Source organism: Coloeus monedula (assembly GCF_965178545.1).
Source record: "Coloeus monedula genome assembly, chromosome: 7".
NCBI lineage: Eukaryota > Metazoa > Chordata > Aves > Passeriformes > Corvidae > Coloeus > Coloeus monedula.
Genome location: NC_138787.1, coordinates 12,441,007 through 12,457,670, shown reverse-complemented (window position 1 = coordinate 12,457,670; position 16,664 = coordinate 12,441,007). Strand labels below are relative to the sequence as shown.

Genomic DNA, 16,664 nt, shown 5'->3' with positions numbered 1-16,664 from the left:
GAAACAGTAGCCAGCTCTGCGCTGCTGGTCCACGACCAGCTTCCCCTCTTCTGCCTAGTCCAGCATTTGTCGACTCTTTTTGCCTTTCTTCCATGTGTTATTTCTTTTTTGGTGGGTTTTTTGGTATTTTGTTCTGGTTTCGTTTTTTTCCTATTACTGTATAGAACTTCATTTAGCAGTTTGTGACCGTGGCTACAAGCTGAACTAGTCTAGAACCCTTTCTCCCTTGCTTTTGCTTGTCTGCAGCCCGAGAGACGACACCTCCCGTTCGGGGCCGAGGGGCTGGGTTGGCTCTGCTGAGCGAGCCGCGGGCGACAAGGCGCAGCCAGAAGGAAGCGGGAGGCCGGACCTCCCGGCGCTGTGGGGGCGCAGGCGCGGGGCGGAAGCAGCAGCGGCTCCTCCCCGCAGAGCCGGAGCTGGGCGGGCGCGGCCCATGGCGGCGCGGCGGGCGGGCCCCAGCGCGGTGAGGGGGCGGGGGGGCCGGAGCGGGCGGGGGGCGCGAACGGTTCCGTGGGGCTGCGGCGCGGGGGGCCCGGCTGTGGGTTTGGAGGGCGGCGGCAGCCTGGCCCGCCTGAGCGCTGTTGCTGAAGGGATGTGGCGGGGCGCTCCCCGGCAGCCGCTGCTCCGGGGAGGCGGAGCTGAAGGGCGACGCGGGAGGGGAGATCTCCGGGAGCGGAGATCCCTGGTAGCGGAGCACCCTGGTAGCGCGGCTCCTACATCCCCGCTCCGCTGCGGAGGCGGCGGTGCCCTCCCTGCTGCATCCCGCGGGAGGGGGGATGTAACCGGCCGCAGGGTCGCACGTTTCTGCCCATCTTTGCTGCGGAGGCAAGCAAGCATTTCCTCGTGTTTTTTCATATAAATCTCTCAAAAGAAAATCTGCAAAGCTTTAACAGATCTGTAAAGGCTGCTTCAGTGTTTTTAAAGCATCGAGGACATTTAAACCTTTTCTGCTCTGCATCCTGGAATGGACAGCCGGGGGGCTGGGTAGTTCGTTTTTCCCCGAGTTTCCAGGTGCGTCCCACCTGTGGCCTGGCTCAGGTGTTTGACTGAGGCAGTGGGTGCCTGGTTTGTGGGAATCTCGGTTTCGGGAGCACCGTTGGCTACGTTAGAGCACTCAGCGGCTCTTCTGTCAATAACAAAATGTCCATGGGAACCTGTCCCCAAACTCACCCTTTCTAGGAAGTTTGGAGTGAGTTACTTCCGACTCTGTGAAATAGACCAAAGTTGATAGCTCTGTGGCAGAGCTAGGGACTGTCACACGGATGGACAGATGAGTATTTATCACTGGCTACTAGCATGTGGTTTCCTTTGTTGCAAGGAATAAATGATACAGAAGTCAATGCACTTCCCAGTTGTTTTGTAGATGGTAATAAAATGGAGAGGTATTATACAATACAGACATACTATGGCACAGGCAGTGAATGCTGTATAAAAGGTTTGTAGGTTTTGTTTGTTTTTATGGGGTTTTTAGCTTTTAGTTTTTTAAAATACCAAGTATTTTAAACATTTAATATTTACTGCCACAAGAATGTTGGAAACAATAAAAGCAATGAGATCTGACCTTTACCAAGATGTTTTTCCCTTACAGTGCACCAGTATAGTGTGACCAGTGTGGAGATACTTACAGCTTTTTACCAGCCAGAACAGGCAGCAACAGACCAGTCCCCACCAGTTTGCTGGGTGCCACTTAGGGTGTGCAGTTCTCTACCTGTGTAAATGGCGCTGTCAGTCTTCAGCATGGCCAAAATCCAAGTGGAGAGATTTGAGGTCTAATCCTACAAACCCTTCCTTGCATGAGGCATCTCATTTGCTTTGGGTAAACAAACCAAGGTAAAATTTGCATATAGGAACCTGTACCAGCATGCAGTTATGGGTTTTTTTAGTGCAAGTAACATTTGCTGTTGTGGAACAACCTGCCATTGTTTCAAATGGGTGTAGTTCTGGGTCCTGACCCAGGGGCAGGAAGGTTCACATCCAGCTAATCCTGACTGCCTGAAGTTTATTTTTAGTTCAGAATTAGCTGAGGTTCAATGTGAGCAGCGTGGGGGAGCATAGACCAGTTCATAGTGCCTCTTTCAGGGAACGACTTCAAATGATATGGGAAAGAAACAAGTGGTAAGTTTGTGGATCCTTGAGTCTTACCAGTCTTACAGCCCTTTTTATTTCTGGTATTAACTGAATTTTCTGAGCATGGGAAATACTTCTTTGTGTATATTCTTTCAATATAATTGTGTAGTACAAAACCTGAAAGTTAACTCCTTTTTCTAGATGAGAGAAAGGTACGAGCTCAGTTTCAGATTATTATCAGGAGATACTTTTAGATTTTAATTGCTTGACCTGCTGGTAAATATGTTCAAAATTATACAGAAAATTCCTATTTTATAATATTTAAAAGTATTTTCATAAGTGAGCTTACGTCCTTTTATTGTTTTTATTATTGTTCTGAATTTACATCTTCATTAATAGAAAATACTTAGCTCATGTTGTGTACTCTACAATTATACTCAATGCTTAAATTATTGCAATATTTTGATATTTAAATAGAAGGACTAAAAAGCTTTCTAATAAAGTGGTACCTTACATGAAAAGTGAAAATTATTGAAGCTGAAATGCAAGCTGTGCCTCACAAGCCGAGGTTAGCTGTAGTTTCCTACTGCAGTGCCTGTCAGAACTCTGGTAAAGGCATATTATTCCAGCATCTTAAAAGAGCCTGCTTTTATGTAACATCTCCATCAGGAATGTTTGGCCATTTAGGAGGCATACAGAGCAAAACATACCTTGGATGTTCTGATCTGAAGCTGTTTTCTGAGGGGTGGTTTCATACTGACAGAAGTTGACTTTTGTCACTCTTGTCTTTCAGTGCCCGCCTCGTGCCCTTCCTCCAGTGCCAAGGTAAAATCATTGCATTCTGTGGAACTGATCATGATGCTGTACTGCAGATTTTGAAAGTAATAACATTAAGAGAAATAAGTTTAATTAACATCTGAGTAGTAAAATTGCTTCTCTTGCTAATTTATTGTCCCAAAATGCTTTACAAGGAATGCAAGGAATTTAGAAGTTTTACAGAAGCCAAGAAATTTTACCATATTGCCTCAGTTTTAATACTTATGAGAGCTAAACCCTTTAAAATGTTTTAGATAAATATTCTGGTTTTACTGTCTAGTATAGTTTAATTGTTGTCCTTTTTACTCTTCTTCCTCTCTCTTTCTTTTATTTTGGGTTCTTTAGTTTATTTGAATCACAAATCCTTTAAAACAGGGATTTCTGCAGTTAGACTAGATATTCTTTAACAGGGTTATAGGTATCTATTAGTTTGATGTAGCATAGAGAAAAAATTGGGCTTTTTTTTTCAGTGTGGAAGGAAAAGCAATTATATAGTTTTTTATGACATGGTACTTCAGAATTCCTTCAAAGTACCTGAAAGTAAATGCGATGTTTATGATTGTTGACAGATAGTGTCTTTTTAGTGATGTATGGGCTCAAATGTTTCATAACATTTGCTGGTTTGTTATATATCAGGCAGTAAGACAAGTTTTAATTAGCCAGGTGATTAAAGCTTTTAATCTGATCCCCAGCTAGGCAATCAAGAAACTGTGCATAGTCACTAACAAGTGTTGAATGTTGCTGATTGCTTCGTACCCTTAACCCGTTGTACACAACTGCTCATAAAGAGGAGCGGGGATAAGAAAATGAACCATAAAAGCAGCAGTGTGAATTTCACGGTTGTGAATTGTAATTGATTCAAAATTAACTTTCTTTTCATCTTTTTACACTGCTCGTCAACAACTTTTCGTCTTCAATACGAAGTGGAAACCAAGGTGAGTTATTAAAGAGAACTACAAACATTAGTAGTTCCTTTTGGTGCGACTCATTCTCTCTTTAAAGATAGAGCCTTTTCCTGCATGCAGGCTGATTATTTAAACTGTGCTGCCATTGTTAGAACTGTCGTTTTTCTTTGCTCTCTTTAATGTTTGCTGTTTCCATTAAGGTAACTGAACTGTTACTGTGCTTTAAACAGTAAGTTTATTTTTCAGAGCATTATTCAGAGTATTTCAGTTTATCGCTTAACGCACATGCGTGTGTGTATTGAGCCTTTGCTGCACATAAGACTTCTTACCCTGATTTCTTACCCTGTTTTCCTACCATCTTCTGTACTCCTCCTTCTTGTGTGAACTGGTGAATTGTTGTTTTACCTGTAAAAGACAACGGACGTCGTAATTTGTAAAAAAGAATCTATTTCTTAACTTGCAATAGGACGGCTGTTAAAAAAAGGAAATGGAGGTTTCTCCTTCCTGTGCACCCATACTTCTGTTTTATGTCCTGTAGATGAAATTCCACTGAGTCGTCCCAAAAAAAGGAAACCCAAAGGAAAGACTCCATTAGGTAAGGTCCTTCCAAGACTGAAAACTGTTCTTTTATTCCTGCTATTTTTTTCTTTCTAGCTTCTTTGCATAATTCATTAAATAGTAATTTCCAGCTGTAAGCTGCTTATGCTGAGTGTATTAAGCACTTGAATTTTTGAATGAACTGAAATGAAACTCGTTTAGCAATTTGACTCAATTTCAGTTCTTGGCCAAATAAAGTCACAAGTTTATCACTCCATTATCACTGAAGAGCTGATTCTCAAAGATGACTAGCATCAGAGCTTTGTATTTTTACAAGAAACAGATCGGCAGAACAAACATATTGTTTTAAGCAAGATTGTAAGTCTGATCTATTTTGATAGGATCTAGTGGATTTCTGTAAACAGTTGACATGGGTCCATGTAAAAGTTTGATGAGTAAACCTCCTTTATTTGCTTAAAAGTGAGGCCTCACTGACAGACCTTTAAATACAACAAGTAGAGCTGTTGTTAGCAGGATATCCTATGGATTAAGTTTTGTTTACTGTTTTTTTCAGTGAGCTGAAAGATGGTGCAAAGTACACCTTGACTTTTGCCATTACTTTGCTGGTTAATTTTGCATTGTAGCACAATAAAGGTTTATAAAAGGTGGGTAAGCCTGAGCTTGAAGTGGAAACAGATTCAGTTGTTACCATAAAAACTGCAGTCCTTGAAAGAGCTATTAAAAAATATGTGTGATGTAAAATGGAGAAGTAATTTTGTCTTTCTGCATCTGATCATGCAAATTGATGCTACTGCACTATAATATGAATTTATGTTAACCTCTCACAGAAATATAATTCCTCCAAAGTATAATAATTCATGTCTTAGACTGGAGTAAATATCCTTCTGTGGTTTTGTTCCGCACCTTCTTTATTCTTGTGCTGTATTTTTAGCATTTAAATTTTCCTTTGATGTGATGCCATTTTGCCTTAGCATATATCTGTGTGGATCACCTTGTAAAAAACTGTTAATTTTTCCTTGCATTATAATCTTTGCACATAGAAAAGAGAAATATAGAGGTTCTTCCCTGTAGTGGATTTTTTTCAGGCAGTCCTCTGCTGTATGCCCAAATGAGAATTGTGCTACTTCTTGGGTACTTAAATTCCCTCCTGAGCATGGAACTATTACAGTGAAATACCTTTGTCTATTTCTGCTTCTCATCACTGATTCCCAGCTCCTATATTTCCTAGCCAATGCATTTTCATCTCAGTTGTTTCTCAGCTGGGCAACAATGTAGGAAAGGGCAGCTTTCTCTTGCCTGTTTCTCTGTGGCTCTGAATTCAGGCTGCTGGATCTTTTCATGTGGTTTTTAGATGGCATTGTGCAAGCAGCGGTTCGTCGGCAGTCTGAAAGCAGTGAGCCCCTGACTCCTGAACCTCCTGATGCCCCTCCTCAGAGAAAACGCAAGAAGAAGAAAGTACCTACTGGTATGTGAAATAGTTGTAGATGGGAAAGAGCAGTAAATAAAACTTGATAACACAGTAATATGACTGGACAATGTGTATTTTGGTTTAAAACATTTAATGTGCTTCTTTACTTAAAACAGCTGAAAGTAATCTCTGGGTGAGTGGTAGCTTAGAGTTTCACTTTCCGGTTTCAGATTGCATGGGGTACAAACCTCCACAAAAACCATGGCAATAGTGTTTTGGAAATTATATAATACTTTATATCATTCAAAGCTCAGAAGATCATTGCTTTTCTTGCCACTCTTTTTATATAATAACTATTTACGTATTTAGGTGAATGTGTTTCCATTTTTATGAAAGCTCTGAAACTTTCATGTTGGGTTATTTTTTTTTAATCTTCAGATTCGGAGACCTCTTTTACCCAGCAAAATGTGGCATCCCTATTTCAGAATGGAAATGGCATGGATGTCCCTGAAGCTGAAGAAACGGTGATCCGCAAACAGAGAAAAAGAACAAAGTGAGACAAAACTAGTATAGCTCAAAATTTGGAATAACTGTGACAGTGAATGTGGCTGAGGAGCATTTTACATTGTCATTTTACAAAAATGAAAAATCTTGAAGCCCACAATACCATTCATCTGTGTGCAGTTCTTTCCAGGGTTAAGATCTAACTTTTTTCACTTCTTTGTTCTATGCATACCTGAATGCATTACAGCTCTGAATACATTTTCATGAGCCTAATAGTTCAGTCACAGACACGAAAAAATTAGAATATGGAACTACTTTCTCTCATTCTTACTATCTTAATTTTATGAGAGTTAGTATTTTTTCCCCAATTGTTCTAATATGTTCTAATTGTTAATCTCTTATGGAATTAATCTTACAGTTTTAGTCAACTAACTCCATGAGAACCTTAGTCCTTAAAATTATAAACAGGGTAATATTATACAGGTCATAGTCTGATCAGTTCTTACCAGTCAGGTTAGACGTATTAAATGTTCATAGGAGCCTTTGGATTTTACACATTACTTCCTATTCTTTCTGTGTCCCATTGTGTGTTCTGTGCCAACAGGAAACCTCGGCCAGCTGAAATGCACAGTTCCAATGAGCTGGAAGTGGAGGAGGAAGACATCATTGAAGATGAGCACAGAAAGAGCCCAGATCAGCAGCCTGTGTTTGCTGCTCCCACTGGAATTAGTCAGCCTGTTAGCAAAGTGTTTGTTGAAAAAAATAGTAAGTTTTTCTAGTGATTTAAGTAATCTAAAAATACTCTTTTGATTAAAGGAAGAATTCTTGTATCTAAAATCCAAATACTGTAGTATTGGGAAGAATTTTTTTTTAAGTTTTCCAAAACAAAAATTTGGAAATAAATATACATGATAGTTTTTCAACAGTGAATGCTAGTGTTGCTGTGCTCGTATATTTGGTTGAATTTTTTAATTCCATGGTGGGGGTGAAATAGGTTTCAAAGTACCCAGCTGAGCTCTTTTGACTTAATATTGTCACAGTACCTTGAGAAGAAATGATTACTTGCAAAAAGTCTTTCAAGTGGAAGTCTTTTTGCAAGGTATTGGGGTTTTTCTATTGTTTTGTTTGGGGTTTTTTTGTCCCAGGGAACACTGAGTAATTTCCCGAAGTGCTTTGCACGTTGTTAAATCCATAGCCTGGCCCACCAGGATGCATCACTCTGACCAGAGGAATCCTGTATCAGTGTAAGCTGACAAAGGGCAGGAAGTGGGGAAAAAATTTTTTCTAGTGGGAATTCTGATGCTTACAGCTTTTTAACATTAATAAGTATTAATGAGAAATTATGAAGAAAGGAAACAGAGCTCTCTAAAACTGATTTCCTTATCCTTTCAGGGCGTTTTCAGGCAGCTGACCGTGCAGAATTTATTAAAACCACTGAAAACATCAATGTACTTCTGGACGTGAAGGCTTCATGGACTACTAGAGATGTTGCCCTCTCAGTGCACCGAAGTTTCAGGTGAAAGATAAATATTCCGATGTAAATAAACATAAATCAGGGGTTTGGTTTTGGTTTGGGTTTTTTTTCCTCCCTGAAAATTAGTGTCTTTCCTCTATAGTTGTGATATATTTTTATTTCTTTTGGATATTCCTAATAAACGGTGTTCAGGATGCAACAGGTATAAAGTTTATCCATCCTCTTACTGATACCAGCTTTTGGTATTTGTTGTCAAGAGAATGTATTTCTAGTTTAGACATTACCTGTGAAATACAGCTTATAAAAAGAATAACTAAGAAAGCTGTATTGCAAAGATTCAGACAAAATCTGAATAGCAAGAGATTGAGCTGATAACCAAAATCTTAGTCACGTACAGAAATGCATTAGAAAATAAGACTGACCCATCACGTGTATCACTAGAATAAAAATACCTGAATTCAGATAGTTCTCAAAGATAAATCCTGGTTGGTGAAAAATAGGGAGGAGTGAAATTGGACTGGGGGGATAAGCTTGCACCTAACAGCAAAAACATTGTGTATTTTTTTAATAGGTGGTTGTATTGTGATAGAGAATGGGAAGATACCAGCCATTTTCTTCTTTGGTTTTTTATCTGGAAGCCTGTGCTTCCTTCTCAAGCTTTTCCTTAGCAATGAAGATAATGAAAAGATTTCTTTGGGGACAAGTTAGAACATTGTGTAAGTGTAAGGGGCAGTGGTCTTGGGAAACTACAGGCAGCTACAAGTGAAAGTATTTGATTCCTGTAGCTCTAATAAAGGGAAGGCAAAACATCTTTGTTTTCTTTAAGCTCTCAGGTTCTGGTGCACTCTGTGAAGGGAGGAAGCAGAACTCTTGCTTATAATTTTTAAAACTAGATCAGAAAAAGCACTCAGAAACAATCTCTGAAAGGCTTTGAAAAGCGGAGTTGAACAGATGGATTCATAGGCCTTTTCTATCTGTAGCTAATTCAAGATGTTAAAACTGGTCTAATGTTCTTTCTTCCATTCAGGGTGTTTGGCCTCTTCACCCATGGCTTCCTTGCTGGTTATGCTGTATGGAACATCGTGGTTATCTACATTTTGGCAGGAAAAGAGCTTTCCATGGTTTCTAACCTGCTTGAACAGTATAAGACAATAGCGTACCCAGCTCAAAGTTTGTTCTATTTGTTGCTGTCTATCAGTACAGTCTCAGCCTTTGACAGGTAAAATATATTTGTATTTGAAAGGTGTATATAATTTGTGTATAAGATATTCCTTTCTCCTTTCTATGGCACGTTTTGATTTGCTGTTGATGATTTAATTGATATGCTTAAAGAATGATTTTTGTTATGGCTGACTGTACAAAGAAAGGGTGTACTTGTGCATCCAGACCTTTGGTACTCATTTCTGTCCAGTGCTTGCACCGTGCTTCAATGTGCTGCTGCTGTTTGTGTGATCAGGAGGTGAAACAAATATAAGAGCTGACTTGCTTTTTGGAGGTGGGACTGTGAAGAGGGGTAGAGAACAACTAATGTTTCTATCAGGCTGCTTTTCATATGAATCCATTCCCTAGTCAAGTTTGAAACATAGCTGAGTGAACAGTTTTCCTGGCTTAGCTGGGGTTTCTGCATTACAGATTAAGGGTGGGAATGAAAAGAAAGAAGCTCAAAAAAGATAATAAACTAGACTAGATTCATGGATGTTACAAATGTTTCTTTTAGTTACAGGTAAAATAAGCCAGGAGAGGAGTTGGTGCTGTGGAAAAAAAGGTGACTTTTTTTTCCTAGAAGGATGGCAGGGAGGAGTCCCAAGTTTTCACTGCAGTGAAAGCAGTTACATTAGCATGGACACTGAACTGAATGGCAAGGATTAGAGGGGACAGATGTCACCATGTTCTCCCTGTTTCAGGAAGTCTGCAGTGTGAAAGCTACAGACCTCATGGAACATCCTCCTTTGTTTCAGTCTTTCTTGGAATTGGTATAATGGGGACCATTGCCATGTGCGGGATGTAGTTGTATATTAAGACACTGTTACAGAAGCAGAAAAAATACCTTGCAAAAAGTAAAAGAATGATAGAATACTTGTTAGAGGAACAATATGATTGTCTTACTAGGCTATGTTAATGACTTTTGATTTTGTTACCAGGATTGATTTGGCAAAAGCATCAGTTGCACTGAGGGGCTTTCTTACCCTAGACGCAGCAGCACTAGCTGCTTTCTGTAAGTATTTTGAAGTGGATAGAAAGCTGTCCAGAAAACATGGTAAATGGAAAACTCCTCCACACTCTTTTTAGTGAAATCTTCCTCCCAGGTTATTTTCTGCTTTAGAATAAATTACTTGCTCAGTAGCTGATAGTAGCAAAGGCCATAAACAGTTTGTTCCATATTTTTTAAAGCATTTGCAATAGTAGCATTATTAGTAAGGCTGTTAGTGAGATATTTCTTTTCCATTTCTCAATACAGAACACAAACCTAACAAAAAACCAGGATCACAAGATGCAACCTTTGATGTAGCTCCTGGATTGCAAAAGTGCAGAAACCAGACTTTGATGTGTCAGGGGAATGTTAAAGAAGAGGGAATGAATTAGAGGAGACTGTCACTGGAGGCAGTGGAGTGAAAGGAAAGAAAATGTAGTGATTAGTACCATGTCATGATGAGACAGCATTTTGTGAGTTTGTATCTGACACTACTAATTCCATTTCTTCCAGTGTACTTTGCGGCTCTTATCTTATCCTTAAGTCAGCAGATGACATGTGACAGAATCAACCTCTACACACCACCTTCGGAAAATGGCAGTATCTGGTAGGAAACAAGAAATCACTTCTGTAAATTATAACATAGCTCACTTAGGGACCCTTGTCAAACTGGCAGACTGAAGCAGTTGAAGATATGTAAGAAATTATTGGTGAAGGATTTTATTTCTGAACCTGCCTTTGTTTGAGCTTGTCCTGAATATTTGATATTTTCACTGAAAAATAAAAACTCAAGGATGAGTTTGGTCACATTGGTTGCAAATCCATTGTACCTCAAACAAGAGTTGGAATGATGCTGGAAATGTCATCTGGCAGGAACCTTAAGAATCTCTTTTGCTTGAGAAGTGGGACCCTACTGAGGTAACCATTTTGGGTTCAAGGGCAGGACATTCTGTAGACAGTCAATACTGTTTTTGAAGGAGTCTGCCACAGATGCACGGGCATAGCAGACACAGCTGGCATTTAAATATAAACCGTTGTTTCATGTTAGGTGATCCCATCCAAAACTGTTACTTTCTGAAGTACCTATTAATAGACTTAAATTCTGGTAGCATGAGTTTTTAAAGTAAACCAGGAGAAGTAGAACAAAGGCACATGTGAAAGTTTGCTGGTTTGGGCAGTTAGTTTTGGGGGGGACAGGGGTTTAGGGTGTCTATATAAATATTTGTTGAGTTGTTTATTAAAAAGCCTAGATTCTCTAGGCTACCATAACCTGTTACTGGTACAACAGTAAGAAAAGTTTCAGCTAGTGTAAATCTTCCTTCTTAAAATCCTATCTCATCCACCCTGCAGCATCTGTGCACAAGTCCTTGCATTGGCTTCCACACAGATTTACTGACTCGCTGTTCATGCGCCTTGCTGACTCGTGAGCAAGTGCTTAAAAATAAGGTTGACTGGTGGCATTTTGTAAAATTTGACCATGCATTTTGATTTTTGTTTTCTTTCTCTTGACCAAGGAAAGGAATTTTTTGTTGAAATATGCAAATGGACTTTCTCAATGAGATTATGGGGTTTCTTAGCTGAGTCACTGTCTTTGGTAATTGTTCTCTTTACCAGGCCTTTGCAATGCAAGACCATCATGATGGTACAAGTAGCTCTCTTTTCACATCTGGCTTAGCAAACTTGTTTTGATGATATTCTGTTGAAATTATTATTGTAACTTCTAAGTACCAGTGACGGCTGATGGTTTGATGTGTCCTTCCCAGGACTGCAGGTACAGAGGAAGAAATTGTTCATTCATGGGTTGTGGTGAATCTCGTAGTGTCTGTTCTAGTTGGGACAAGTTGGATCTTCTTGTCTTCCCGACCAGAGCTAGACCACAGTGAAGGTAAGAAACATTAATAGGCAAAATGTTGTTAATTCAAGTTGGTTTTTTTAATGTGCTGTGCTCTGCATTTGGTGTTCAAGCTAGTTCTGAGAAATTTTGTAACTGAGGAAGAACAAGTATCTCCTAGCAACCTTCCACAGCAAATGCTTCTTAGGATGTTAGTGTCTGTGTTTAGTTTTATAAACATAACTCAGAAAGAAATGCTTTATTATCCTGTCTGAAGCAACATGAATTTTGAAACATTACAGAGTGTCTCTTTTAAATGAAGAGAAAAATAATGTAAAATACTTTAATAGTATTTTAAATATTTGAAATGTGTTTATTCCACTCATGCCTTAGAAAAGTCCCTAATGTTATTAATGTTCCTTCTGCAAGTGCTTAATGTGTTACAAGTTCAGTATTGTTTTCAGTAGAACATTGCGGTAGGCTTTGACTCCCAAGCTTTGAAAAGTCAGATTTTTGCTTGCAGAACAGGACTTCAAATGAGGACTGCTTGTGCTTGCTCAGGCTGGAGGAGAGGGCAAGCAGGTTCTTCTCATAGAAGAAACTTGGCTAGAAAGTAGGCCTTCTTCATTTTGTGTTCCACCTGGGGTCCAAAGGTGTGTCATAACTCAGCATCCCTGTCAAGTGCATGCAGCCTGTAACTTGAAGGTATGCTGTACATAAAAATCCTAAGTTTCAACTTAAAAGTCAACAGATATCCTAGGAAAACCATGAACTGAAGCACAGATTTGTGTTTGGGAGACTGAGGATTCAACATGCCCCTTCAAATTACTTTCGAATTTTAATGTACAGGTGTCTGTATTTCAGCTGGCTCCAGTTACTATGTTTATTTCTAATAACTCATTTAATGAGTTAAAAAAACCCAAACAACTAAGTGGCAGCCTTTACGGTCCTCAATGTTAAAATTTATAATAGATGCTTAAATCATATTTAAACCCCATGTTTTAAATAATAAAGACTTGCTTGAGGAATCCAGTGGCAGAATTTTACTCAGGTTTTGATTAATTTTTTTGGTATTTACATGTGCCTACTAAGATTGGAACACCACTTCAGAAATTTCTAGAGAGAAATTCATTAGGACTTAGTCCAAATAGCAGAGAAAGCTTAGTCTGCTAAGGATGGGGTAGCAAATCATGTGGCTCTCAAACTTGAGAGGATAAACCACATTACTGCGTGTACTGTAACTACCATGCTGCCAAGCTGTTGACAAACACTGGGCGATATGCTGGATGTGCAGGCAGCAAGACAGAAAGCACTCTTGTGCTGAGGTGCAGTATAGGTAGAACCCAGACAGGACAAAACTCTACCCTCAGCGCACAGAGCTGCAGAAGGGCTACTTCATGAGATGCTTGGTGTGCATAGCCAATTTCTCCACAAGGAGTTCTTCGCTGCTGACCTCGGGCTGTTTCCCAGGCCTGAGGTGCCGTGGTGACAGCTGTGAGCAAGTACCATTCATGCATGATTCTTCCTAAGCCAGGTTCTAGTGCTGCTAACTTAACACTGTGAAACACAGAGCAGAGACACCTAAAAATGAACAAGCCTCTAAACAGAAGTCTTCCTTCCTGAGTCTGACACTCTCAGAACTTTAACAATCCCTCAGTCTACTTCAGAGTTGTGTTTCAGTCTCCATGTTGAATGCATGATGGTGCTACACATGATCAGCTGCTAACACTGTCACCAATTCTGTTAATTTTGGGGAGCAATAGTTTTCTAAAAACATTGGTGGCCCTTCCCATTGCAGAGTTGTTGATTATATATTGGAATTAAAAGCAGGAGGCTTGGGAGAATGCTAGGGTGCTTTTCAGGAATAATGGAATTGTATTCAGGTGAAAGTTTCAAAGAAAACATAATTCTTCCCTTTCTCTTTTAGAATTGATGTTTCATTCTGAAATTGAGGAATTTCCTCAGGGAGATGTCATACCCAGAGTCCAGCCATAAGTGGGACAAGAATCTGCAAATATTGTAGCTCTGACTGATGGCTCAATATGTTGTGTATTATAGCTATGTATTATAATTTTCATAAAGAAAAAATGTATTTTTATATTGTATCTATTTAATGTTGATCTTTTTATATGTATGCTACTGTTTCCAAATATGATTGAAAACTTTTATACTTTGCTTTTTATTTTACAAAGCAGATTATCCCTAGTGCATAAAATCAAGGTAATTTTGTAAATATTGCTACCTACATAGCCAAAGACACTAGAGGGATGCAGAAGATCAGGTTCAGTGCTTTTTTTACTGCTATACAGTCTTCAGCAACCTACTTTTGTTAGTAATGCTGACAGCAATTAGCTTATCTGATTTGATTAAATATTTTCTAGAGATTAAAAAAAAAATCTTATGACAAAAGTAGTCTAAGGAAAATTTATAACAAAACAGAGTTAGGAAGCATAAACCCCACCAAGTTAGTAAGCTTAAAATAATCTACATTTATTTCTCATAAAAAATATTTTCTAGAATAAAGGATTAAATTGACAGGGATTTTGTTTAACAATCCATAGAAGAGGACACTTTTTAAATCTTCATTTAGTTCTCTTGACAAAGATCTTGATGATAACAAGTTCTTACAGGTTGATGTAGATACAAGACGAAGAAGTTTTAATGTTGCAAGAGTTTGGTCAGTTAAATACATCTTCTAATCCAACAGGGTGTTTTTGTGTTGCCAACAGGATGTATCCATGTCCTGTAATTTCTCTGCAGTCAGGAAGTGTAACTATTACAAAGCCACTCACAAGAATAGTGTTCTGATTTCTCCTTACCTAGTATGGCAAGAGCAGTCGTTTTATTCACTGCTATTTCTAAACAAACTTGGATTTCATAGATGTTTAAAATGTTCCTACGTCTACCTGTTTTGATGGAGATCGTTTTCTGCCAAATTGTTGGTTTGTGATAGGATAGAATGGGAAACTTCTTCCTAAAATTACAAGAAAATGCTTATTAAAGCAACCCAAAAACTCTGCAGCAATCCACCTTCTGTGCAGTGACCTATTAGTAACTGTGGCAGGTGGTGGGTTTTGCTGATGAGAACTAACATCCCTTTTCCTTTATAGTGGCAAATGAAAGCATTGCAGATACGAATAAATACAGATATATTGCAGGACGAAATGATCTCCTTAGTAGACACAGACAAGGTCTAGTTTGAAAACCAGTTATCAAGAAAACATCACCTAAAGCCCCAAACCTGTTTGAATATGTTACTTAACATGTTGATTTTGCCTTGTTTGATGCAATATGTGTGTCTGTGGGTGGTTGTAAAAGGGGCACACTTGTCAAAAGTTCAGTGAAGAATTACTGAACTTTTTAGTAGTGAAGTTAACAGTAGCCAAATAAGACTTGAAAGGAAATGTCAAAGAGCTTTCAAAGCTTTGTGTGCTAACTTTCTTTGCTGTTACCTGAGTTGCTTCAAAACAAACATGGCAATGTGAATAACTAGGGCCCTATTGAGGACCTTTGTTCTCTTGTGTCCATTCAGCAAATTTAAGTTACTCAAAAATTCAGTGTTCATGACATCTTTTAAATGCTGTGGTAATCTTGACAGGGAGAGAAGAGAGATCTACAAGAACTAGAAGATGTTCTACAGCTGTTGGTTGGATTCTGAGGCATTCAGTTTGTTGTGGGAAGGAGCCCTTAACCTCTTTTGTAAATTGTTATGGCTCTTGTGTCTGTATTTTTGTAAAACTAGAACTAAATTATAGCTGGCACTGCATCGTACATTAAAATGGAGAGATTCAGGGTACTGGGCTCCTTCAGTTGTGCACTGGATGTTCTTGCCATGATTTGGCTGTAGGAGATGGAGGATGAGACAGGAAGTGTTCCCATGTAGTTTGCCACCACACTTTCTCCTGATGTTGTGTGTTTGCTTGCAGAATCACTGACCTCCTGAAGATGAGATTATTAATGGCATGGCTACATGACTTCTTTCATCTTGGTATGGTCAGAAGTATAATTTTGCCCATAAAATATGGAGCTCAGCAAAAGTGTCCTAAGGCATCACATTAGTACAGGAAAAACTTGGGTAACATCTTGGCTTGATTTCTGACATTAATACTAGGAATTGGCCTTCCAACTATCCCTTGAACAAAGTGATGCCAGCCAAGAGCCAGATTAATTCTTATTGTGAAATATAGTAGTTTTTAGATGGTTGAGCAGGGATTGAATTAATGAACTTAATGTGAACAGTATTTCAAGCCGGGCTTGCCTTTCCAGTGAATTTTTTTAGGAGGGTCCGAGTATATACATATTTAAATTAATGAGTTTTGAGGTTGCCATATAAAAACAATAAACAGTTTTACGGCTAATTATCTATTTTACAAAATACTTTTCATTCAATTAAGCTTCACAGGGGAATATGAGTTTAACTGAGCTTTTTTTTTTAGTTTCTTGGAAAGTTTTAGAACAAGTTTACAAAATTGATGTTTAATTATAGAACATGCAATATTTGTAGAAGCCTTAACTGAAATGCCTTTGTGCATTTCCATATCATCGTTTTTACTGCATTTGTGTTAATGAAAAAAATTACAGATATGTTGGTGCCAAGTTCTTGTTTTTACATATATGAAACAATTAAACAATTGCTGTAAACTAGATAGAAATGATGGTATTACTTTGTCTTGTTTCCAGTTGTTTAGTCTGTTTAAAATAAATCAGTCTGTCTGAGGATTTGGCATGGGTGACTGGGGTTGTCTGGGGCTGCTCCAGACTTGGGTGGACAAAGTCCGGCCTGATCAGAGGCTGGACCCAGTGGGCCTCTGGAGGCCCTCCAAAGCGAAATTGCTTTAATTACTTAAATTGTTGTAGTTATTTAAAATTTGGTTAATTTCGACTTGTTTTAAATGTTAACTCTCTCAAGG

At 38.9% G+C, this 16,664-nt stretch overlaps 1 protein-coding gene across 1 annotated transcript; it reads left to right on the top strand.

Moving 5' to 3' along the window:
* Window positions 1-592: 592 nt before the first annotated feature.
* Window positions 593-16,406, top strand: TMEM237 (transmembrane protein 237; the record flags this gene model as incomplete). Its single annotated transcript, XM_082285239.1, has 12 exons — window positions 593-825; window positions 2,861-2,892; window positions 4,327-4,383; window positions 5,698-5,811; window positions 6,193-6,307; window positions 6,863-7,023; window positions 7,651-7,774; window positions 8,760-8,951; window positions 9,874-9,947; window positions 10,437-10,530; window positions 11,687-11,808; window positions 13,682-16,406. The coding sequence occupies 12 exons, from the start codon at window positions 593-595 to the stop codon at window positions 13,747-13,749; spliced, it is 1,386 nt and encodes a 461-aa protein (XP_082141365.1). The 3' UTR covers window positions 13,750-16,406.
* Between the last annotated feature and the right edge of the window lie 258 nt (window positions 16,407-16,664).